General features: G+C 39.8%; 2 protein-coding genes across 2 annotated transcripts in view; one reads left to right on the plus strand and one right to left on the minus strand.

The window, feature by feature from the left end:
* Positions 1 to 26345, plus strand: part of LOC126427277 (ankyrin-3-like) — a 619134-nt gene that overhangs the window by 489810 nt on the left and 102979 nt on the right. The gene's annotated exons all lie outside the window — the stretch shown is intronic.
* LOC126426553 (ankyrin repeat domain-containing protein 65-like) lies at positions 945 to 24449 on the minus strand. The gene is made up of 2 exons (XM_050088454.1): positions 24373 to 24449; positions 945 to 1263 (listed from the first exon to the last, which is right to left on the minus strand). The coding sequence occupies exons 1-2, from the start codon at positions 24447 to 24449 to the stop codon at positions 945 to 947; spliced, it is 396 nt and encodes a 131-aa protein (XP_049944411.1).

A 26345-nucleotide genomic window follows, 5' to 3' on the forward strand; every position in this document is an offset into this window, starting at 1 on the left:
TAACCTAAACCTGACAAAATGTTTGTTAGGGTTTAGTATAGAAATTCGAAATAAATCGCTCAAGCACTTTTCGAGGATTTTGTTAACAAAGTATCCCCTTTTAATGTTAATTAGAGCATTGTGCATAAATTTCAAGTAATTCACTCAAGAACTTTTCCAGGTATTTGGTAAATATATTTATGTATCATATATGTTAAAATTGGTTGTTTGTTAGAGTATCATGTAAATATTTGATGTAATACAGTGAAGACTTTTGGCAACAACATTTCCCCCTTATTGATTATAAGTATATTCGTATGTTATATACATTAAAAGTATATAGCCTATGTCCATTCAATAGTTCATGGAAGTATTGTGTAAAACTTTGAACTATATCAGTTGAGAACATTTCGAGATGCTTGTTAACCTCCTTTCCCCTGTAAATGTTAGAGAAACATTTATATGTTATAATTGTGAATGAAGTACATAGTATATATGCAACTAAATGCTGATGAGAGTATGAGGTGCAAATTTGAAGTATATCAGGCAAGAGCTTTTAGAGACTTTTAATAAAAACTTTTCCTCTTTACAAGTTACGTATGTCCTGTATCTGTCTGACTATTCATTACAGTATCATGTGATAAACAATGACTTGTCCTTGTATAGTAATACAGATTAAAACTTGCGCCAACCCCCTCTTAAAATTTCTTTGGTGTGTGGTCCTCAAGATGTATAGTGTTCAAACTTTAAAAAAGGGAATAGCAAATTTTTATGCAATACAAGAAGAATTTAGATAAAAGTCTTTAATCACAAGATTTGTTCAGTGCTAAATAGTTGTACCGTGTCTGCTTCTGCCCACTGTTACCCCTTATGTCCCTCCTCGCACCGGCCAGCAGCAGTGCCTTCGCTGCATATGCACACCCCCATCTGGCAGCCACATGGAGTGGAGTCTCCCCCGCATCGTGCTAGACATCTACACACGCTGATGCCGCCAGTAGCATCCGTACAATGTGCTGCTCGCCACCTCTACATGCAGCCCAGTGCAGAGGCGTCATCCCATCCGAGTCCCTGACGTTGACACCTGCTCCGGCATCAATCAGGCACTTGACAGTTTCTTCGTGGCCATTCACCACTGCTTCATGCAGGGCAGTGTCGCCACTGGCGTCTGTCGCGTTGACTGGCGACCCCGCATCCAGGAGTGCCCGCACTTGGCCGGTCTGACCCTGTGACGCAGCAATGATCAGCCTCCCAGCCAGCACCTGCTTCTGCTCCTCAGTCAGGATCCTGTAAATCACATTATGATTTACATCAGTTTTAGTATAGCAGCAGTGACATGAACATGACCTCCACAACGTATTTAAAACACACACACACACACACACACACACACACACACACACACTCACACACACACACACACACACACACACACACACACACACTCACACAGAGAGAGGGGGTTCGGAGATCCAAAATGTTACTCTGTGAAAACCTTGTTTGAAATCAGTCATATAGGTAGTCAAGTAATGGCTTGAGTGTCAGAGCTGAGAAGGAAATGAATGCACTTATCAGCAGGTCGAACTCGTTCAGTCTCTACTAATTCAGTTGTAGGGAGATGAGAAGCCAAGATAATGTGACAGTAGTGTACTGATATTGAGGATGCAAACTGCATTGGCACAAAGACGTCAAAGACACCTTATTTAATGATACATAAACAGAAAAAAATAATGAATAAATTCTAGTGTCCGATTTCACGCTCTGCTTTGACCTCAGAGTGAGCAGTCAGGACGACGTGGGGTTGGTTGCCCATAAAGCGTCCTGTGTAGTTAGTACAGATAGATTCCCTTCGTATTTGCTGTGTATTTGAGATAGGAGTTTTCTAGACACCAAAGCGTTTGCATATGGTACCTGTAATAAATTGTTGTCTCAGCTGTGATAAGCAGAATGGGCGGGCATCACGTCACGACACGGTGACGTCAGCCCGTATTCACACTGCGAGTCACGTCATGTCACGTCAGTTCCATCTCAGAGCACAGTATCGCAATTGAGGAACTAACAACGACAAGGGTTATTAATGGCCAAAACAAATTTCATAACCTGTGTTCTTCATCAGTTTTGTTTGATGAAGTGCTGAGCAGTGAAACATTTCAGATCGTCGACCTGTCTGTGCTACGAGAAAGTGGGAGTCTGTTCTGTTATGGTAAAAACTAAATAATTTTTCGTTTTCAGATGTCTGACATTGCTCGTGTAAAAACATCCGAAAGAAAAAACAATGAAGTCGACATGCATCATTTGGTATTTGCCACAAAAACAAAGCATAATAATAACAATAAAGATTACGAAGATACAAAATCACAGTATCCGCTGTTATAAAACGGATGAGTGCGGTAAAAATAGGTTAATTTACAATGTTAGCAGACGATGATGCCATCAAAACTTTCTTCCCGAGAAACCTAGACTAGCCATGACGTGACATGACAGTCTGTTGACAACTTGTGTTAATTCCGCCGTTTGTAGTGCATTGTGGAATGTTTTGACGTGACGTGATGTACTTGACGGCCAACGTGAACTCACCTTAAGCAAACAGCGTCGTCCCGAGATCGTGTCACGGTTTCAGCTCAATGTTGACAGCATGCGCAGCACGCACTGCTCACTCCACAGCTTTTTCTTCTCTCTGGCTTTGACCGACGTCATGTTTGAGTCGCAGACGCTACTTAGAGGTGACATCTGAAGGCAACGAGGCCTATTCCTAAAAAACGAATGTACCACAGAAAAAAAGATAATGCACACAAATACTATAAAATTGCATTGTAGCTCATGCAATTAATTACATAGCCACCAGTTACATCGCAAACGAATTGAGATAACAAGAAAGCAGGTAACAACAGAAAAAAAGCATACATGCATCAAATAAATTATCACAGTTTACGCGAGCAAGTGAAAGAACCATATGCCGCCTTAATTAAATCCACTAGAATATCACTGGCAGTAAACTCGTAATATTGTGGAATAGCGGTAATACTTAATAATAGGGACTGAATCTAAGGGGATATCGCGAAAAAATGGGGGTTCTTGGCGGGTACAAACTAAAATCTAACGCAACAACCGCGAAATGAGATAAATAGTAGCGTGCAGGAGACGTATCGATACAGACTTCAGTCAGAAAAATACAAGGGAATTTTAAAATGCTTTCAAAGAAGTAATAACAGCGAACAAGCAGGTGGGCCTTCACTTCAGATATTCAACAGCCAAACTGATTATCAACAACAAACACAACTCTGTATTACAAGCAAAATACTTCAAAATCTTGTAAACTCCGAGGAGCCAACACAACCACTAATTTCCAAACAGCCTCGAAAGGAAAACCCACCTTCAGAGCCACTATACCGCATTAGACTGAACAATACGGCCGGCCGAGGTGGCCGAGCGGTTCTCGGTGCTTCAGTCTGCAACCGCGCCACCGCTACGGTCGCAGGTTCGAATCCTGCCTCGGGCGTGGATGTGTGTGATGCCCTTAGGTTAGTTAGGCTTAAGTAGTTCTAAGTTCTAGGGGACTGATGACCTTAGAAGTTAAGTCCCATAGTGCTCAGAGCCATTTGAACCATTTGAACAACACGCTGGGCAGCCAGAAAACAACAGGGTGCCAGAAGAAGACGGGATATTGGCTGATATGTGAAAACTAGGAGGGAGTGGCCAGCTGAAACCTTTTACGAGGTCACGAAATACTGCTGGGAGGAAGGAGGAATACCGGATGACTGGAAGCAAGCCACAATCCATCCGCCACGTAAGAAGGGAGACAGGACGGGAACACACATTTACCCAGCTCCATACTGAGGCCTCTGCTGAGTAAGACAGAAGACCAAGCAGAGGACACAACTGGCGAGTACCAAGCGGGATTGAGGGAAAATAGTTTTTGCACGGGCCGAATTCTTAACTTGAAAACAGTCCCCACGACCACAAAAATGCAGAACCTGAACACAGTCGTTACATTCGCTGATTTAAAAAAAGCCAACGATTCTGTAGACAGACACTGGAACAAGCAGGTGTTGACAGAACCATTCAAACAGGCACTTACAGACACAACTTCTAAAGTTAAATTTCTAGGTGAACTTTCTGAATGCTTCACAATTACAACAGGAGTCCAGCAGGGCCATGGGCTCTCGCAGATTCCCTACAGTGTGATCTCAGTCAAGGTCATGAGAGAGAGGTAAAGAACTACAAGAGAAAAACATCGAAGGAATCCATGTAGAACAAGAAAGACCAAGATCTGACGTGGCATATGTTGTTTCTGCTGACGAAATTGCAATGATTTCTAATGAGAAAATAGATGCAAAGGTAATGATAGAAACACTGTACAAAATTGTAGCTAAAACCGGACTACAAGTATCAAAGGCTGAAATGCAATATATTGAACGTATACACAATAGAGAAAAGTATTTACGAACACACATCAAAAAAGTTGATAAGTTTAAGTACCTGGGAGAAGGATACAATGAAATGGGGTAGATAAAACCACAAATAAAGATAGATCGAGGAAAATGGAATTAGGAAACAAACGCACCCAAAACCGATATAATAAAACATCAGTGTCATTCCAGGCAAAAATTAAACACTACTTTACAGTACTTAAACCGGATGCACTGTGGGGATTTGAGTGCCTAACACTGAGAACAAGAGGTGGACAAGAAGAGCTGCAAAAGCAGAAAAGCTTCAGGGCCTCAAAAGAACAAAACTAACAACCTGACGAAGAGGAGAAATGAAGAGCTGTGCAGAACCACAGAAAAAAATCACAGACACAATAAGGAAGAGAGATTAAAGTTTTACACTCATATTTACAGAATGAGTGACAACAGGCTAAAGAATACCATTTTTAATTTCATTTCCAAATTAGAAAACACCACGAGATGGCGGGAAGAGACAAGAAATGATTTGAGGAAACGAAATGTCACAGAAGACACCAGATAGGACAGGGAAAATTTCAGGCTACTGATCAATAATGGAATATTTCTCATCCGTCAACAAAACTCACAGCCTACGAGGTGTGATGTCAAATGAACAGATAACCAATGCATAAAGAAGTTCTGAGAAGAAGAAAAATAATGCCCCATTGCCTTAGGTTCTAAGCAGTCTATAAATTGCCAAATTCGGTAATAAAAAAATAGGAAACTTAAGGACGAGATAAGGAGGAAATAAAGAAAAATCCACACACAATTCCTAAAAGAAAAAGCACTACAAAGGCAACGAAAATTCAACGGAAAAGTGACAAATGTTGGAATTGGTGACTAGAATTGAGCTATACATTTCAATTCTGGATATCGAGTCCTAGGTTCATTATTTTCTGCAGTAGGTTCGTGCAGTTCCTTATTACAGGATTACTATTGTTGGTGTTGCCTTCTGTACTACTGCGGCAAATAAGAAATCTTGGAATCGAAAAATAAACTTGACCTAAATAGCTCAAGTACAGAGACGAAAACAAAAAACAATATTAAAAGTAGCAACAATACACACTTAATGAAATGTCAGCAAAATTTACGAACCGTTGATTGGAGCACTATAATTGAATTATATAGCTGTCGTCTTACGTTCCTCCATAACCTCGCCTCATAACTCGTTCCATTTTCAGAAAAATACAGCAAAATATTTGTGATAATCAAGATTATAGATATGGTTGATTGCTAATAGTTCCATTCGCACAATTTTAAGTTGTCCTCTTAGATTGCTGCGGAACCTCGCGTCCCGAAATCATGCCTTATTGAGAAAAACATAGCCAAATACTTTACGAGAACCAATGTTACAAATGCGATTGCTGCTCGCTCGATTCACTAGCAGACAATTAAGCTCCGCCATTAGGTTACTGGCTAACCACATTCGTGAAAATCGTGACATATTTACCATAAACAGCATGGTTTGCGTTGTTACAAAGACGACAACAGATAACACTTAATGACAGGACAGTTCCATCTTTCGCATTGTAAACCCATGACGTCACACACGACGTCACTTTTGAAAGCTGACGCGTGGAACAGGACACTAGAATTGAACCAAAACAGTACTTACTGCCTGAAAGTCATCTATAATGCTGCAGAAATGTTTGTAAAAATAAATTATCTCTTACGATTGATCCATGGAGGACGTGTGTTTCAAGAAACAGCGACGATGTACATATGTACATACCTTGTCGAGCGTTATCCAAATGAGCGAATGAAGAAACCACTTGGCGTGGCAGCTTTGTAGGAGCGTTTATAATTTGCAGACTCCCGATCTTCATGTAATTGAAAGATACATACAATTACTGTTTCTGCTACACAAACTGCCTTACACAGTTTAGAATCAACAATCATCTCCACTAGTTTGCAAAAGTATATTACTCTAATCACAAGTTCTGTGTCGCAGATCTCCACATTTATTAAACATACAAGAATCGACAATTAATGTTATGCATCAGCATCGGTGCGCGTGCTTTGACAGAAACCAGACGCTGGTTGGTGTCTCACCAGATGTCTTACTGCTGCCGCTGCTCCGTGCTGTTGCCGCGTTTCTCTGTTTTTTAAGGCTTATCTGGGAATTTGGACAGGAACAGTCGTCTTGCTCGCCTTTCCACTCCACTCAAACCGTTGCTAGGCTACGGCATGGGCCAAGAGGAGAGGCATGTATTGTTGACAACTGCGACACGTCACGATTTGTCTTGTTTACTATAAAAGAGTAAAGGTCATTTTTGATAAAATGAGTTACGAAAGGCAACATATCATATAGACATTGAAACACGTATGTAACATAGCAGCGATGGCGAGGCATTGTAGCATCTGTGACCAGAGAGTATGCGCTTGACCGCGCGAGTGTTGCGAGCGGTTCTCAGTCTGTCAGTAGTCGTTGCGAGTCTGTCAGTCAGTCGTTGCGAGTCTGTAGCTCTGTCTAGTTGAGAGCAGTACTCTGTCAGTAGTCGTCGCGTGCAGTACGCTAATAGTCGTCATGCAGAGCGGTCGGTCAGTAGTAGCAGCCCAGTGCGGTTGTGTGATGTAGGCGGTCGGCAACACTGGTCAAGGTGGTGAATAAGGTATACTATTAATTAGTATAATCATTAGATAATGTAAAAATTTATTTGTTGTAATTATTCTCTAACAAGTGCCCCAATAATAATTTTTATTTCAAAAGCATTTTTTTCCAAAAATTTAATTTTTATTGAACTAAAGATTTCGTTGCACTTCCCATTTCACTCCACTTCTTTAAAAGAAAATTTTCAGTAAAATCACAAAAAAAAGAGAATATTATTATTTGCAATGCAGTTCCTCCAAGCGGTGCGCAACAACAAGAGCAGAAATGTGACATCCATTTATTCTGAGGTAAGACTTTAACTCCGATTGTTTTACACAGGGCCAAAGACCGATGTTTCGGTTTAATTGAATTTCCTTATCACTGAATGGACTTTAATTTTTTTTGAAGGATTTACATTCGAGTCAGATTGCGTATTTCACATTTTGTTGCCATTGTCAGTACATTTCATTGTGGGCAGGTTACGCTTAGAGCAGTGTCCATTAGCATTCATAATTAAATATTGTCATATTTCATTTTTCATTCAAATTTTTGTGGGGAGGTTACACTCGGCTCCCATTTGTATTAAGTATTGTCATTTTCATTTCTTTGAAATTACGGTGGGGAGGTTACACTTGGCGACACCCAGTCCAGGATCGAATTTCGTTGAGAGTCTTTTGAACAACAGTCAGATATCTGCTCTTGTTTGCTTAGATATAATTAGGATTTGGCGCTACGCTTTTACTAATTTTGTGACTTTCTTTCCACAGATCAACGACAATTCGTTTGCTCTATTGTATTTGTGTGTTGCTTTTGCATATGTGCTTAATTGTTTTGTGAATATTTGTGACTATTGTGAAAATGCCGCGAAAGACTATGAATAGTGTATCGCGAGGTATTATGAATGAAATTACCGACCCAAACAACTTTGCCGATAGGACATGCGACACGCAGTGTAATGATGACAATCCTGCGTTCACTGACAATCAATGCATTCCAACCACTAGTGATGACTTTTACCCTGATAATGAACAAACGAACTCAATTGTCTCGTCTGTTAATTTGACGACAATTGATGACGCGGGACGCTCTATTGTAATGAGCGCTGCCGAGCGTAACACACCCGATTTGGAAAATTCAAGTAACGTACAGACAAATTTGTCTAGTGAAAATGAACAATGTACTGAAAGTAGGACGGATTTATTTAATTCCGAAATAATGTCTGACAGTGTACATCCGACTGATAAACCTTTCTGTAAATTACAGAATGACCAAATGGTCACGCAAAACAAGACAATTTCAGATCCACCATTAAATAGCACGGAGAATAGAAATGCTAATTTTGTGTCGGATCCACTTAAGGCATTGTTGCTACAAATTCTTGAATCAAAGAAACAACAGAATGAAAAATTAGACAAACAGAGTGAAGATTTCAAACAACTTAGGGAACAGTACAAACAGCGGAATGAAATGATGAATAATTATTTTAAACAACTAAATGAAAGTGTCGACAACCATTACAAACAACTTAGCGAAACAATTAATGAAAGTTTCAAACTGACGAACGAAAAACAAGACAACCTTAACGAACAGAGCAGACAAGTTAGTGAAGAGAATACAGCTATTACCGTGCAATGCCAGGACATTAAAGAACAATTACGTGAGGATACTAAGACTTGTGCTAAAAGCAGTAATAAAGAAGTTGGCACTGTTGCACAAGAATTAAGTAGTACACGTGTAAGCACAACAGAATTACATAAAGACGAAGTTAATGCAGTCACTGAACAATGTTCAGCAAACGCAACACAGATACACGAAATTAATGCAGTCACTGAACAATGCCCTAAAAACGCAATACAGATTCGCGACGAAGTTAATTTAGAGTCAGTGGAAGTTTCACACACTGTGAATACGGAAATTGTTAATAAAAGTGAACGACACAACAACCAAATTGACGAAAGTATTAAAGTAACAGAGTTGAAAACTATTTCAGTCACCAATACGTCACAGAATCCGCCACATTGCGAACATTTGTCTGATTCACGCAGCGCGTATAACTTAAGCAATTTATGGAGACTACGCGACTTAAAATCCGAAAAGCCACGCGACTTAAAATCTGAAAAGCTATGCAACTGGAAATCCGGAATGACACAGACGAACAGATTCACACACAAACCCGAACGTGTTTTCAAATTCAATGACGAGAACGTAGATTACGAGCAATTTTTATCCGCCAGAAAATGTAAGGAATTTAATAATGACAGCGTACAGGTACACGCTTTGCACTGTATACGACAATTTATCTTTGTACATTCACCGCTATTGCCTGTAATGCAGAAGCTAGCTTTGAACCAGATGCGACAATTTATTTTTGTATTTACAACAGCATTGCCTGTAATGAAGAAATTTGAATTAGCACGAATACAACAATTTGCCTTTGAAATTTTACCGCTATTGCCTGTAACACAAAAGCTAAAATTTATTTGCAGTGCGTAATTGACCTCAGGGGATTCATTACGCTTTAATGAATATGTGCCGTAGCGAGCATAGGGCCCCGAGCTGTAGTAGTGCTGTTTCATCTTTAGTTTTCTGCACTGCTGCCTTCTCTTCTACTATCCTTTATATCTATCAAAACTGCTCTTTAACTATTGCTCTACCTATAATTAAGAAACGTGACTAAAGAAAACCGGATACGACAAATCTTTTACCGAATGTGACAATTTTCAGTAGGCACTCCAGAACCAGCGTAATTTTAATAACGGATAAAATCGTAATCATCAGTATGTGTAAAATTAACAGCAAACGCATTATTTTTGTAACAATAGATGTTTTTCACCACAACAGCATGAAAGTAAGTCGCTTAGCACACCTAACCAACAATGCAGTCTACAAGGTCAACCAAACTTTAATGTTTCGCCGCGTGCACGTATAGTCCCAGCCCCAACAAATAGTAACGCATGGCAGCAAAGAAATAACTACGTACAGACAACACACTATTTCAACTCGTATCGCAATGCGCCGTATAGAAATTACTATCATGACAGACGTAAAAATAACGAGCACAATTTTCAGCGTACATTTAATAACAGTCGATATTATGAGCAGCAAGAACATTAGCAACAACATATTATCACGAATGAAACAGACAATAGGTGTCATCGATAGCGTAATGCGTCAGTAAGAAATAACAGAGCAGTTCAAATAGTCGAAATGCCACAGCATCCTCCCGTAAATAATAGTACGTACGACAGAATTTCACCAGACACAGTACAGGTTTTATATTACAGTAACGCAAACATTACTTTTGACACGCAGAATTTTGCTCACGAGAATGTTATTTGAAAAATGCTCTGTTGAATGCTCCACTATTATCGCACCCAGATCTTACTAGAAATTTTTCCATTGCTACCGACAGTTCCAACACCGCTTTAGGCGTACACATTTTCCAGGAAATTGAAGAAGATGGTTCAATAGTAATTAAAAACATCGCATTTGCAAGCCGCATTTTGTCACCTGTTGAACGAAATTATTCCGTTACAGAACTTGAAACATTATGTGTTGTATGGGCTTTTACGAGATTTCGGCATTTTCTTTATGGCAGACATACCACAGTTTACACAGACCACAGAGCGATACAATTTTTACTTTCGGCTAAATTCACTCACGACAGATTAAGCAGATGGAAACTTTATTTACAAGAATTTAATTTTACAATAGTTCACATTCCCGGCACGCAAAATGTTATAGCAGACGCACTATCGCGTTCTCTCAGCAACAATCAGCAAGACGTAGCAACCAACTTCTGCAAAACAAATTTCAGTGTCATGTACATTCAGCAAGTTGCATTTGAAAATTTTATTTCATCGTCATTACAGGACATAGCAAAGGAGCAAAATAAAGACAATGTGTGGAAAGAAATTAAACAGCTTTGGCAAGATAAGAATAATGTTACGATTAGAAACCACTACACTGTACGCAATGACATTCTGTTTCGCTGCTCTCATCCTGACAGCAACAATTGGTTATTATGCATTCCTGATGAACTGGTTAACAAATTAATCTGGTACACTCATCTAAGTTACGCACATTACGGAGCACGAAAATGTTTTCTTATACTGAGACAGAACTGTTATTTTACTAACATGGAAAAACGTATACGACGAGTTTTAGCGTCTTGTAAAATTTGCCAGAAAGCTAAATCAGACACCACTTCACATATTCCTCCATTATATCCCATTATACCTGTTAAGTTAAGACACATGGCCGCAGTAGACATTTTTGGTCCAATTCCGAGAACTAACAGAGGTTTTTGCTACATCTTTGTCGCTGTTGAGCTCACTTCAAAATTTGTTACTTTCACTCCATTACGCAAAGCTACTGCCAAAACTGTTTCGAAGGCATTTGTAAAACATTTTCTATCTCATGTAGGGCATGTAATGAAAGTAATTTCTGACAATGGATCTCAATTTCGTAGTAACGTATGGACACGCATGTTACGAGCCAGAAACATTTCTCCGATTTATATATCCAAGTACCATGCTTCATCGAACCCCTGTGAAAGATTAATGAAAGAAATTGGTAAGCTGTGCCGAATATACTGCCACAAAAGACATATTGATTGGGATACACACATACTCTCATTCCAAGATGTAATTAATTCCATACCAAATGAATCCACTATGCTATCTCCGTCTGTTATACTGAAAAACGTTGAACCGCCAAACAAAATTAAAGAATTAATAGAATTCCCCAAAAGTCGTCGCCTACGACACCACGAAATAATTAACATTGCGCTGAACAACATCAAACGTGCCGCAGAGCGCCGGAGAAGACAGCAAAAACAGGTTTGTACACGCCGCGACTTTCACGTTGGACAGAAGATATTAGTACGTACACACTATTTATCCAGCAAATTAAAAGGTAAGTGCAGTAAATTTGAACTTCTATACGCAGGTCCATATCGGATTCGCAGCATCCCTCACCCCAATGTTGTACACGTCGAAACTTTGCGAACTAGAAAATCGAAAGGCAAACACCATATCTCAAACATTAAACCGTTTATTGAGTGAAACCACTGTATGATTCAACACACTATGATGCCATTTACTAATGCAATTATTTCACCTGACTAATTATTGATGATTATCGTATTTTTTCTTGGCAAGTGCCCGGCAAGGTAAGGTTAGCAGGTCGCTCTTCTTGTCGTTACACATCAGACCGTGCATATTTTTTCAGACACACTTACGTATTTTATGACTAATTATGCAATGTTAGCTAATGACATGTTAATTTCATTACATTTTTTTTCATTAAAGGCTTTAATTCTCGCCTCTATTAACTACACTTCATACAAGCTGAACACAACGAACGTCACATTTGTCTTTTTATGTACGATTGTATTCCAGTTTTGTTTATATGCACTGTAAAATAGTTAAGATATAACACACCAGTTGACTTTGACATTTTTTTTGCCTTATGACATCTCAACATCGTGACTGTTTTACATTTTTTTTGCTGCTGCATTGTGATATTCTGTGTACATTTTTGCATCTGAACACTGTCAATGTATTTGACATATTACGTTTTCTGTCATGTTATGCTGTATGCTTAATTGTGTCACCATAAACCAGTCATTATTTAGTGGGTATAGGATTCAAATGCAAGACATTAATCTTTGTTCATGAATTTCAGAAAGAAATGATGCATGTAAGAAATAAATTCAACAGAAATGGGAATTTCACCTACGGAATAAATGATAGAAGATGCAATAACTTTATGAGGAAGAGTAAATGGATCAGGATTAACAAGCATTAACAAGAATATACTATACTCACCGTAGAATAGCAGTCTTAACTAATTTTTTTCTTTCAGAATACAAGGTGATTGATGCAGGCTGTCAGACTGAACTACACATCTTAGTTTTAGTGATGAAATATCCTAGAGATAAGGAATAGGTGTATAATGAGTAATGAAGTGATTTTTTGCAGATGATAATGAATACTGATGAATAATGATGAAGGATATGGTATTATGAATAATGAAGTTTTTCTTTACAGGTGATGATAATAGTGAAGTTATGATAATATGGATAATGAAGTGATTGATAATGAAGTTTTTTCTTTACAGATGAGGATAATGTTGAAGTTATGTATTTATGCTACGTAGTTATTTAAGTATTTGTTGCAGTTTGCTTTGACAGCAGGTGTTATATTGCATAGTAGGATGACGGAAAGTTTTGGAAAGGACAGCTATGGAACATATTTTATACACATTTCACTACCTGTTAATTCGAAGTTCACTACTTTTCAGCATAGTGTGCGTTTCTTCTTTCAGGTCAATAATCCATTTTGTATTTTTTTCAGGAGAAGTTTTTCATGATACTTACTAAACCTGTTACTTATTATACCTGTTCTAGTACTTGCATATTTTTTTGTATTTTACCCATTTGTGTTTATCATTTATAAATGTGATCACACATACTGCCTTGTTACATAATCTTGCTACAGCTGACTCATGACGAATGACGTTACCTATCCTCATTTGCAGCAATAGGTCAAAAGCAAAAAGTGTTATGCCTCAGCAATTAATTATCGATCCCAACGCAATGCATTGCTAACAAAAAAAAAAAAAAAAATGTATTACCAGTCCCACATAATGTCACTAGTTTATGATAATTCTGAATAATACTGATTAGCTCTGAATAGTATGTCACTTGAGTAATGACTTCTTAATGAGACAAAAAAAAAGTATATATTTAAAATAATGCTTTGTCACTAGTTAATAACTGCCACTGTTTATTGTAATGAGACTACTTATAATGCCTATGATTACTAATGCTATGACTAATTAACTGATTTTAATAATGACTTTGTAATGATCTGAATACTACTGAAGGAGAAACACTGTTTATTGTAATGAGACTACATATAATGCCTGTGATTATTAATGCTATGACTGTAATTAACTGTTTTTAATAATGACTTCGTAATGATCTGAATAATACTGAATGATGAACTATGTTTTATTCTATTCAATACTTGCTGGCCACTGAGTGCCAATAATTAATGTCACTCGATGAATTGTTATTAATTATGCCATTAATTAGCTCTTGTTTTCAATGTTCATACTTTGTAATTGGAAATGAATGTGACTGTTTAATAATGCTTTGTAATTAGGAAAAGGCTAATGATTATTATTGGAATGACAAATGATTAATTAACTGTAATTAGGAGAAGGTTAATGATTCTTAATTACACTCTGTAACTGAAAAGAATGCGATTATTTAATAATGCTTTGTAACCAGGAAAAGAAGGCTACTGATTCCATGTAAAACAATTAATGAACATTTTTCTGTAATACTACATACTTGGTACAGAAATGTTCAATAACTGGGCTATGAATGCCACAAACTAATTAAGTCTGTAATTGTCAATATTATGTGACTTGATGTCCTTCACCTCATAAGCTGACTACCCTGAATTACTGCAATGTCCATTTGTCCTGTTTATCCCAGTGATCATGGAGCACTATATTTGGTTTTGCACTAATTCTACGTTGGTGTGCCTTGTAAGAGTGTGGTGTTGACACGACATGCTGTCCACCACCATGAGCGATGAAGACATTATTATGGTCCCACTGTTTGGTGTACGTAATGTACTGCCAAAATGAAAACATGGAACATTACTACGACAGTTCAGTGTCTTGGCTACACTGATAAATTCTGATGGGAAAAGAACTTCAAGTTGTGTCACTTGGTGTTGTACTTCTGTGGAAAGATATGGACTTTCAGAACAGCTGTGTGCAATCTAAAGTGCTACAACCATGATGCAATCCTTCCGTTTCCTATCCTAATTCTTGTCACATAATGAAAATCATGTTTTGGTAACATCATTTCTGTTCGTAGGTTATACATTTTTTTCGATTCGCTGAACTCCAGTGCGAGTACACTTATGTCACTGGTCGACATGATGTTTTCATCATTATGTTTATTTGTTGTGAAAATGCTAAAGACATTTTTCAGTGCGTGTGCACTTTGGACATGATTATTTTGCCATTATGTTTATTTGTTGTGAAAATGCTAAAGACATTTTTCAGTGCGTGTGCACTTTGGACATGATTTTTTGCCATTATGTTTATTTATGGCGAAAATGCTAAAGACATTTTTCGATTTGTTCTGAAGTACAGTATACAGTATACGTATGTACACTCTTGTCTTTTATATTGTATATACATTTTTATTTTTATGATATGTTCTGAACTACAGTGCATGTGCACTTCTGTTAGGTGTTAATATGTTTTCTACTGAACTTCAGTGCCTGTACACTTATCTCATTTTTCAATATGTTTTCTACTATTCTGTATATTCAATACTTTAATGCGAATGCACTTATGCCATTTGTTACTAATTGTACATACATTTCATCAATTACTGATATGTTCTCAACTGCAGTGCTTGTGCAGTCATGTCACTTGTCAACATAATATTTTTTGCCAGTCTATTTATTTGTTCTGAATATGCTAAAGAATTTTTTCAGTGCCTGTGCACTTTGTTATCTGTCAAATAATTTGTATATACATTTTTCTGATTTGTTACTATGTTTTGTACTCACATTTTGTCTTTGTCTGATATATCTTGTACTTAGTGCGTGTGCACAACATTTAAATATTCTGTAAGTTCTAGAATTTTGTTAATTAAAGAAAAATTTTGCCGCGCTTGGTAAGTCCAAATGACTCACCATCGCTGCCAAATTTTTGCCCCCCCAGTGGAGGGTTATGAAACACGTATGTAACATAGCAGCGATGGCGAGGCATTGTAGCATCTGTGACCAGAGAGTATGCGCTTGACCGCGCGAGTGTTGCGAGCGGTTCTCAGTCTGTCAGTAGTCGTTGCGAGTCTGTCAGTCAGTCGTTGCGAGTCTGTAGCTCTGTCTAGTTGAGAGCAGTACTCTGTCAGTAGTCGTCGCGTGCAGTACGCTAATAGTCGTCATGCAGAGCGGTCGGTCAGTAGTAGCAGCCCAGTGCGGTTGTGTGATGTAGGCGGTCGGCAACACTGGTCAAGGTGGTGAGTAAGGTATACTATTAATTAGTATAATCATTAGATAATGTAAAAATTTATTTGTTGTAATTATTCTCTAACAAGTGCCCCAATAATAATTTTTATTTCAAAAGCATTTTTTTCCAAAAATTTAATTTTTATTGAACTAAAGATTTCGTTGCACTTCCCATTTCACTCCACTTCTTTAAAAGAAAATTTTCAGTAAAATCACAAAAAAAAAGAGAATATTATTATTTGCAATGCAGTTCCTCCAAGCGGTGCGCAACAACAAGAGCAGAAATGTGACATCCATTTATTCTGAGGTAAGACTTTAACTCCGATTGTTTTACACAGGGCCAAAGACCGATGTTTCGGTTTAATTGAATTTCCTTATCACTGAATGGACTTTAATTTTTTTTTGAAGGATTTACATTCGAGTCAGATTGCGTATTTCACATTTTGTTGCCATTGTCAGTACATTTCATTGTGGGCAGGTTACGCTTAGAGCAGTGTCCATTAGCATTCATAATTAAATATTGTCATATTTCATTTTTCATTCAAATTTTTGTGGGGAGGTTACACTCGGCTCCCATTTGTATTAAGTATTGTCATTTTCATTTCTTTTAAATTACAGTGGGGAGGTTACAACATAGATACATATTTTTACGTGAAATGGGCTTTGCGACTCAGTCAGAGTGACGTCATTTACAAAAGGGCTTACTCCTGGAGTAGCGCCCTTTCAATGGTGAGCATATTCGCATGCCATCTACCGAGTACTTAATGTACTATATCTTACGGTTCGCCTTTCGTAGCTTAATAGTTGTTATTTCTGAACATGTGTTGTGAAATGTAAAACGAATTCAAGTATTGAGTTGGAACATAGTGAAAATACAAAGAACAGAAAAAAAGAGAGACCTAATGTTGGAAATTATCAACATAATGTTATAAAAATAGCAATAGTGAACTGTCATGAATGTACTATCCGTTTGAACCATGTCTCTTTGTGCATTTTGAACATAGTACTTTACGGTCACGTGTTGTGGCTTCCAAGCACGTAGAAGGATTGCACAATGATACATTCGAAGCTTTATTTCCAGGAGGGTCTGTTGTTTTTAATTTTCATAATATTTGCACTGGACAATTAGCTGTTAACAGGAAAAAACATAGACATTCAACATTTGCTTGATCGATGATAATGATCGATGAATCCATTTTATAAACTTTGATTAGAGTTATACAACTGAGAAAATGAATGGGTAAAGACAAGAAACAATTTAAAACACTACTAAAACGTAACTTGACTATGGATATGAGTTACTTATTCAAGAAAAGGACGTTACTCCAAGATTTTGGACTCATTATGGATTGCAAATCTTAATAACTGCAATAATGGCAAACTATCCATTTCGTCCTGTTCTTTAAACAGCGGAGAGCCCGTCCTGTTACATTCAACATACTCACTGGCAGAATGTTTTCGTTCGCTCCTGAAAACTTACGATTTTGTAGTAATGCCTTTTCATGGATAAAAACACTGAAATCGCTCAGTCAAGGCGAATCCTTCACTACGTTCAAGTTATGGAAGTCGGTTATGCATTTCTGGTTTGTTGCACACGTCTAGGCTGAGGAGCAAGTCTGTACGGTGATGGAACGAGTCTCTACATCAAACTAACGTCTGAAACCTTAAGAACAGATAAAATTCCCACGAATAGTACCCAGATGTCAAACCGCTAATTAGTTAACAGTACAACACATGAACTTGCTTAATTTTTATACAAGGAGTCACGTCAGTGTACAAGGAGTGAGTCATGAAAATTCTTCAGATTAGACTTGAAAGTGCGTGAATTCCTGCTGAGATTTGTTTATTCTTGCGGCAGTTTACTGAAAATGGAGAATACTGCACGCCCGAGTCAAGGAGATGCGGTCGAAATGCAGGGTGGATTTCTGTCTTGTATCAGCTGAGTCAAAGCTGCTCATCCTCGGGGAAAAACCACGCGCTGTTAACAACAGACGAAGTGGAAATATACATTTAGAGGGCCGCGTCGGAGCTCCCACACTCTCGAACAGGGGTCAAATGGTTCAAATGGCTCTGAGCACTATGGGACTTAACTGCTGAGGTCATCAGTCCCCTAGAACTTAGAACTACTTAAACCTAACTAACCTAAGGACATCACACACATCCATGCCCGAGGCAGGATTCGAACCTGCGACCGAAGCGGTCGCGCGGTTCCAGACTGTAGCGCCTAGAACCGCTCGGCCACCCGGCCGGTGAACAGGGGTCGACCACAGTTTCGTGAACTTACGCCACATTTTGCGCGAACTGCCGTTTTCTGAGCCAAGAAGAGCCTTTGAGAATGGAAAAAAACTACACCAGAATATAACGTTGTTAGTCATAAGCTGATCAGAGTAAGCAATGTAGATTAATTCTCGTGTTGGGCTATCACTTATTTCAGTTACTCTTCCAGTGATAAATACACCAGTGTTAAGTTTTAGAACAAGATACTGAACGTGCGCTGTCTATGTCAGTTTGCCACCTATGAATCTGGATTGTTCGGACTGAGTTGGTTGGTTGGTTGTTTTGGGGAAGGAGACCAGACAGCGTGGTCATCGGTCTCATCGGATTAGGGAAGGAAGTCGGCCGTGTCCTTTCAGAGGAACCATCCCGGCATTTGCCTGGAATGATTTAGGGAAATCACGGAAAACCTAAATCAGGATGGCCGGACGCGGGATTGAACCGTCGTCCTCCCGAATGCGAGTCCAGTGTCTAACCACTGCGCCAGTTCGCTCGGTCGGACTGAGTAATGATATGCATATTACATCTGATCAATATGTCAGTGTTAGTTCAGTTGTTCTCCAGAAACCGTAAAATTTGAGTCTTATTTTGATTTAGCATCAGTTTCTTCTCTACAGCCAATGAACTTACGCCATCAACTGCCCTCTTTGGTTCAGTGCTTATGTTGCACTCAGTATCCTTCACCACCAAAAAATCACTCAGAAAGCAGGGGTATCTTAGAATTTGTTGTAATATCCAGACCTACATTAATACTCCGCAAGCCACCTGATGGTGTGTGGCGGAGGGGATTTCTGGTACCACTAACTGATGTCCCCTTCGCCGTTCCACTCGTGAATGGCGCCTGGAAAGAGTGATTGTCATTAAGCCTCTGTGTTGGCTCTAGTTTCCAGAATTTTCCCGTCGTGCTCATTTCGCGATATGTATGTGGAAATACGTAATATGTTGACCAACTCTTCCTGGTAAATCCTCTTTCCAAATTTCGGCAGTAAACCACCCGTGATGCATAACGCCTCCCTTGTGCCCACTGCCACTGGAGCCTGTTGCGCATCTCTGTAACGCTCTCTCGCCGACTTAGCTGTCCCGTGGCGAAACGCGCCGCTCTTCGTTGGATCTTCTGTCAGCCCTACCTGGTAAGGGTCCAAGGTGCAAGAGTCGGTCGAACAAGAGTGGGTTCCTTATCTGCGTTCACTCTTTGCCGCTACTGTCGTTGCTCGTGACGAATACATACAAGTCCTTTTCGGACCTGTTTTCTTACGGACGGCTTAAAAGGTCACTTGTCCACTATTGTCACTGTGTAAGATAATTAATCCACTTACCGCTATTATTCCCTAATGACTCACGCACATTATGAACCCCCCTCCCCCCTCCCCCCAATTGCAATCAATTCCGAAACGAAGAAAGCCACATACGCAAAAACAAAAACCGCAATATCCGTCTAGGAATCGAACACAGAGTCATCGCTCATGAACCAGGTGTCTTGGTCACTCGCTTAGCGCCGCTTTCGCTGGAGCATGTTTACCTTCATGCGTGTAAAAACGGCAGTCGTAAAAGTTTCTTCTCTTGATTTTTCGAAAAATACACGTTTTAGGACAACATATATAATGATCAAAAATGCTCAGTTTACAATTATCTGCCGATGCAGTTAATTTTGAGTCGGTTAGTGTCATGTACTTTAAGAGCGATTTTCTCAAAATATTGAAGGCAATGGGCCAAAATATCTTACAGTCCTTACTTTCTGTAGGTACACAAGGGACCTGTCAAAAATGAACCGGTTGGCTGTGCCTGACGTTCTTCCCTTGTATGTGACTGTCGTTTTCTGTTCAGCGATCAGCTACCTCTGTACCTAGCATTTCGATGTTCGCGCGATGATTGAAAGGTGGGCTCGTGTTCTGATCTTCCGCAGTGAAATCATTTCGGAAGACTGAATTCAGTATTTTGGCCGTCTCTCTGTTTTCCCTGTTTTCTCTGGTGTCTGAGTGACTGAATAACTGGTTTCGAACCGATTAGTGATTGTACGGAGGACCAAAACCTATAAGCGCTTTTATTCAAGTCGGTTGATAAAATTTTACTGTCGAGGTCATTAAACGACTGTCTAATTGCCCTGCGATGTTCATTTGCGTTTCGTTCAGTTTCTGTTTGTCAGTAAGATTTTGACTTCTCTTGAGTACGTGATGAAAGTCTCTTTCCTCACGTAGCAATTTCCTACTACGTCAATTAAACGACGGTGGGTCTTTCCCATCCCTTAACACCTTGCTCAGAACATACTTGTCTAAGCCATATTGAAGGACGGTTTTGATTTTTTTCCATTTGTGCTCCACATCTTCGTTCACAGAACTAATGTTTGATTACACACACATTCTACAGTGTGTATCTTCTCGTTCTTGCTAAGACCTTTCTTGACTTTCCTTGAGATATCCGTAGTCATAGTTGCTATCATAGCATTATTATCACTGACACCTTCCGCTCCGTTATCTGATCGATGAATTTTGTGACTAGGAGGTTTAAGACGTTAGCTTCACGATTTAGTTGCCTAATTAGCTGCTCGAAATAATGTTCGGATAAGACATTCAAAATAATATCAACAAATGCCTGTCTCTGCTACAGTTTTGATTACCATAAATAGGCCAGCGTATTGTAGTATGCGTTACTGTACTGCGTTTAAAGTTAAAGCGACTGGTTGAAAAAGTTAACAACACTGACTTTGCTGTGCTCATAGAAACTAGATCCCGACGTTTGTGATTTTTTCAAGAAACAGAAATGGAGTCATAGTGTATTAGTTATTGGTATTTTGTGATTATGTTTGTTAGGTATTTTCAATACTTCAATACTTTTTATCAAAACCAAAGAAAAAATCGATTTGTGCGACAATCGGCTATAATTACCGTAAACCCTCGTTCCCTTCTACACCGTTATAACCGGTTTCCACTGGATTAGCCGGCCGTTGTGGCAGAGCGGTTATAGGCGCTTCAGTCTGGAACCGCGCGACCGCTGCGATCGCAGGTTCGAATCCTGCCTCGGGCATGGATGTGCGTGGTCTCCTTAGGTTTAGGTAGTTTTAAGTTCTAGGGAACTGATGATCTCAGATGTTAAGTCCCATAGTGCTCAGAGCCATTTTTCTACTGGATAATGTTGATAGGAGTCTACTGGGGCACATTTGTGTGTGGCACCCGTATATGATAATAACATTAACGTAAACTAAAATGAAACTAGTATATTGTAAACGATGTATGTCTCTGACTGCCTTATAATGCGGATCGCTGACTGCGCGACCGCAGAGCCAAAGTTACTGCTTCTGGTCTGAGGTTGTAGTGTGGGAGTAAGGGAGCGCTTGGCTCACAGTAGTGTATGAGGGAAGGAGGATGGAGTAGGCAGTGTTTGTGGTGTGTGTGCTCTGTGAAGCCACCAAGTGTAAGATTAACGTAGGAATTACGAGAACATGTAAGCAGAAGTCTTTTCGCAAGCAAGATAAAGCTGTTAAATATTTATGATGACTCTCGTTTTGCCAGCGCGTTTGTGTAGATGAGTTGACTGATAGTTTGTAATTGTTGAGTTGCCCCACAATGTGGTTAAACTGATTTGATGAAAGGGCTAGTTAGATATTTCTCCTTTCTAATGGCTCGAAGATTTGTTAGCACAGCTGTATGTAATCAGATGATTTGTATTTATGCCTTTTTAGTGATGTTAGATGATATTTGCTGTATAAATCTCGTCGTTTGTGACTCAATTGGTAAATATGGTGTATTTTTCTGAGAAGTGTAATTTCACGCGTCAGATGTTTTGAAAAGCGAAAGTTAACTTGCAATATAATTTCACAAAAAAATCTGTGTTAGTAATCCACGACATTCAGTACCAGCAGCGTCCAAGTCATATGTTTTTCAAAGACGTTGGATTTTTCGTGAATGTTTTATCAGCCGAAAGAATTTCACGTACATTTCAAAGTATTGCGCCCGGCATTGCATACCACTGAGCCAGTAGCTAGCACATTTTTATTTTTTGCATAAGAGACAACAACGTATCGCATTCCATCGCTGCTGTTTTAGAAGTAAGGCAATTTTATTTGTTTGTTACGTGCACAGGCGCTCAGTTAAGTATCACACAGATTTTAAAACAACGTTACAAATCCCTGACGCAGCGTACAGTGTAGTAACACACAAAGCAACAGTTTTCCTCAGCTCAGGCATTCGCTGGAGCAAGCGAGAGGACCATGTCGAAAAACAAATCTCCAGTAGTGTTTGCGTGAATCATGAACAGTTCTCATGCTCGAACTCAGTACTATAAAAGGCATTAATTATTATCGATATTCATGGTTTTTCTCTGTTTCTTACCCCATTCTTCCCGCTCTTCTACACGTGTGTGGCTGAATTTTGCACACTACGCTTTGTCCAACGCTAAGCATTGCATTGGGAAGAACCGTTTCCGTCTCGCCATTTCGCTTAGTTTATTTTGTTACTGTGGGATGCATTCGTTTTGGTTTAGTTTTGGTGGTGGTGGCAGCTCCGACTGTCGGCCTCGTCAAAGGGGGCGGAGGAGGGCGCAGAGGTCCAGGGCGCCCTCTCGCCCTCGACTTGAGAAACTGCTGCAAAAAGGCCGAAGAACCGGCAGTGGTCAACGGCATGAGGATGCAGGAGGCAGTGGGAGCCGCTTGTGTTGGCACTTAGTAGGCGATAAAACACTTTGTCACTGCAAACATTTGTAAGGGGAAGTACGTATTTGTTGGAAAAACGTAACTACGGTTGTATAAAACAAGCATTACAGTCACTGAAAATGACAGAAGCTTGAGTATGAAAGGGAATCTTATATATACGATATATACTAAGATGTCCGAAAGAACAGATACCATCTTAGTATATACATAGTTAAGGCTTACCGGCCACTGGACCATCTTCTCCTTCTGTGCGGATGCACAAACAGTGCCCGAACTCTTACGAGAATCGGCAACGCGCCACGAGTAATGAGTATAAAGGGCGGGGGCACTACGAATGTAGTGCGGGACAATACGTTGAGAATGTGGGTTTGGCGGGAGGCGCGCCACAGATAAATCCCTGCAGCCGCGCTATCCTCTGTGTCCTCGGTGGCTTAGCCGGCACGGTAGCTCAGCGTGTTCGGTCAGAGATGCGCTAGCCAACTGAAATTTAAAAAATGAGTAAAGGAAACAACGATCAACTTGAACGGATGTCCAGACCAAACGCAACGAACGATACCGAACAAAAATGAAAAAAAAAGATGGATAGAGCGTCTGTCATGTAAGCAAGAGATCCCGGGTTCGAGTCCCGGTCGGGGCACACATCTTCATCTGTCCCCGTTGACGTATGTCAACGCCTGTAAGCAGCTGTTCATTTCATTGTCATAAAGGGAATCTTGGCGATACTTTTTTGTTACTCTTTTTCGAGATGGCCTTCTCGCTTGTTCGAGCGAATGTCTGGACTGAGCAAAACTCTTGAATTGTGTGTTGATATAATGTACACTGCATCAGAGCCATGGTACAGTCGAAACCGTTTATAACGACGTAGAAGGGACCGACGATTTACGACAGTTACAGCCGATTGTAGCACAAACCGGGCAGCTGAGTTACAGTACACTTACAGTATTTGTAGAGAGGGACTGAAGAGGAATTTGTCTTATGTTTCTGCAGTACGTACAGCAATAAAATGACATCACAATGCAAAAACCTTCAATAACTGAAGCAAGAATTAGCAACAATGTAAACTGTTCACTCATGTCGAATATGGTCTTGGATACTGAATGAGATAAAGTGTTGAGCACCTCTAAAACTTGCAGTGAGTGCTGTGTGGTACACCTCGGCTTCAGTTACTACATTATAAAATTTAGTGAACAGTACCAAAACGAAAAGACAGTATTCTGTACATAAATTACAGGAAGGTGTAAACTTTCGCCTACGTTGAATGTGATGCAATGTACCTAACACACTGGGAACGTTTAACACTGGTAACCACGAAACATCAGTAGCGGATACACCGGCCGCATAGACACCCCGTCCCCACCCCACCCCCAAAGAACGAAGTTGGAGCTCGGCAGTTACTCGCACTGCCGCGCAGCACGTCCCCGCTGCAGAAGGCGCACGGCTATGGCTGCCGCCTCCTGGCTGACCTCCTCCATCTTCGCCTTCAGCGGTCCTTCTGACACGCTGCAGCCACCTCACCTACCAGCAGCTACACAACTGCACTTTTTGTAACCACTGTACGTCTGCAAACCTATGGAGTGCAAATACGTTCCACCCCTTACCGCTATTCCTATTCCGCACAGCACGTGTCAGCCACGTGAGCATTATGTAACTATCGCGTGTGTTAATTGGCTCGGAGAAGAACGTTTCGACGGTATTTTTTGACGATATCTACTCACGTTTTCCGGAAGATTTTCTCACACAATCGGCTTCTTCTCAGCAGTGTAGAGTAACATGAGCTGGAGGCAGCAGAGACAGTGAATGTGCCGGGTGCGAAACAGGGGCCGTGCGGATGGGTTAAAATGCTGGAACTGTCCAGCGACTGGCAGTGCGACTCACACGTGGCAATGGTCGTGCATTTCCAAACTGGAGGGATTCGCGAAGCTGTGCTGTGGCTGGATTTTAAAAATGTTACGCTGCGTCAAATTTCGATTCACTCTCATTTCTTTATCGTTCTCCTTTACTTCATACAACCGCCATTACTCGCGGGAGAAATAAAACTGCCAACATTCCGCGATGCAAACAGCAGCGACAAAGCTCTGTCGGTTGCAGGAGACGGAAAGTTCACGAAGAAATAAATTCAACGTATACATTACTACTATCTGCATTTGCGACTTACATCTAAATGTGTTCATAATCGGTACACTTTAGTTATGCGGATCTGACGCTGGTTTCGCGATTTTGTGTGTCGCGTGCTTCCGTTCTAGTGACGTGGCGGAATATAGGCGGACGATCGGGCTGCGAGTCGTTCAGTGACATATGTGCAGCGTACGTAAAAACTGAATAATTAAAAAAAAAACAATTTGATCAAAAGTGCAGGGCGGAAAGACACTATGAAGATAGGAGTTTGAGTACCCCAACTAAGGGTCCCAAATCAGTATTTTCGGCGCTCCAGGAACACAATTAAAATCTGACATGGGGACGTCTTTTCTCAAAATGAAAGGTAAGTCACAGAAAATGTACGCCTGAACACAGTCCTTGGACTAGCCAGTCTTCAGGATGAGAACAAGAAAAAATTAAAAGATCACATATACTTTTGTCATACTTAGCCGACGTACCAGATAGTACTTCTCTAGAAATGAAGACAATCATATATCCATGTTTAATGTTTGAAGGTGTCTTAAAAAGATTAAAGTAAATGAAAAATGAGCCAAAAAATTAGTCACCACTTAATTAACGTAAGTATGTCGTAGCAAATGACATAATGATAATCGAATTCTCAAGAGTCCATAGAAAGTGCTCGAAACGGCAAAATGACGGAATGCGTTGGTAGCAACGTACAACTTTAAAATTAAGTAGACGGTAAGTACGTGAAAGAAAATGCGATACGTTTAACCAAGGTGTTACTACGTATGTTGTAAAATACGTTTCTTGATTACAAAAAGTCCTCGACCGAAGTAGTAAATGTATAAATGTCGTGACAAAAGCGTCTGTCACATTATTATGGGGCGACATATGAGCCGCTACAGCATCGGCATTAATGAAACGAGAGACAATGCACCATTGATCAGTTCCCAATGCACTGACAATGAAACACAACTTTTAATGGCGTCGGTCGCATTGCTCCTATCATCGTGAGTAGAGACGAAATAATTTTATGGCGTCTGTGATGTGGAAGTGATGACTCAGAGAGCGACGAATAGTGTGATATCGACTGCTCTCTGTACCTCGATGTATACCTGCGACACAGTAACCTACGGATCCCAGTTGCCCTCATTTGTTCTATTTACCTACACTTTTGACTGAAATGTGGTGAATTTTGCCTGAAGTCCTCCATATGGGTATCTGATACCTGTTGCAAGTTTCCATTGTTGGTACTGAGCAGTCGAGAT

The sequence above is a fragment of the Schistocerca serialis genome, chromosome 11 (assembly GCF_023864345.2).
Source record: "Schistocerca serialis cubense isolate TAMUIC-IGC-003099 chromosome 11, iqSchSeri2.2, whole genome shotgun sequence".
Taxonomy (NCBI): domain Eukaryota; kingdom Metazoa; phylum Arthropoda; class Insecta; order Orthoptera; family Acrididae; genus Schistocerca; species Schistocerca serialis.

What these genes read in the sequence shown, in the direction of transcription:
- LOC126426553 (XM_050088454.1), bottom strand. Translation starts at nt 24,449, where the DNA reads ATGGAGGAGGTCAGCCAGGAGGCGGCAGCCATAGCCGTGCGCCTTCTG. An exon ending in CGTGCTGCGCGGCAGTGCGA is followed by an intron (nt 1,264 to 24,372) that starts GTAACTGCCGAG and finishes TGTGATTTACAG; the next exon opens with GATCCTGACTGAGGAGCAGA.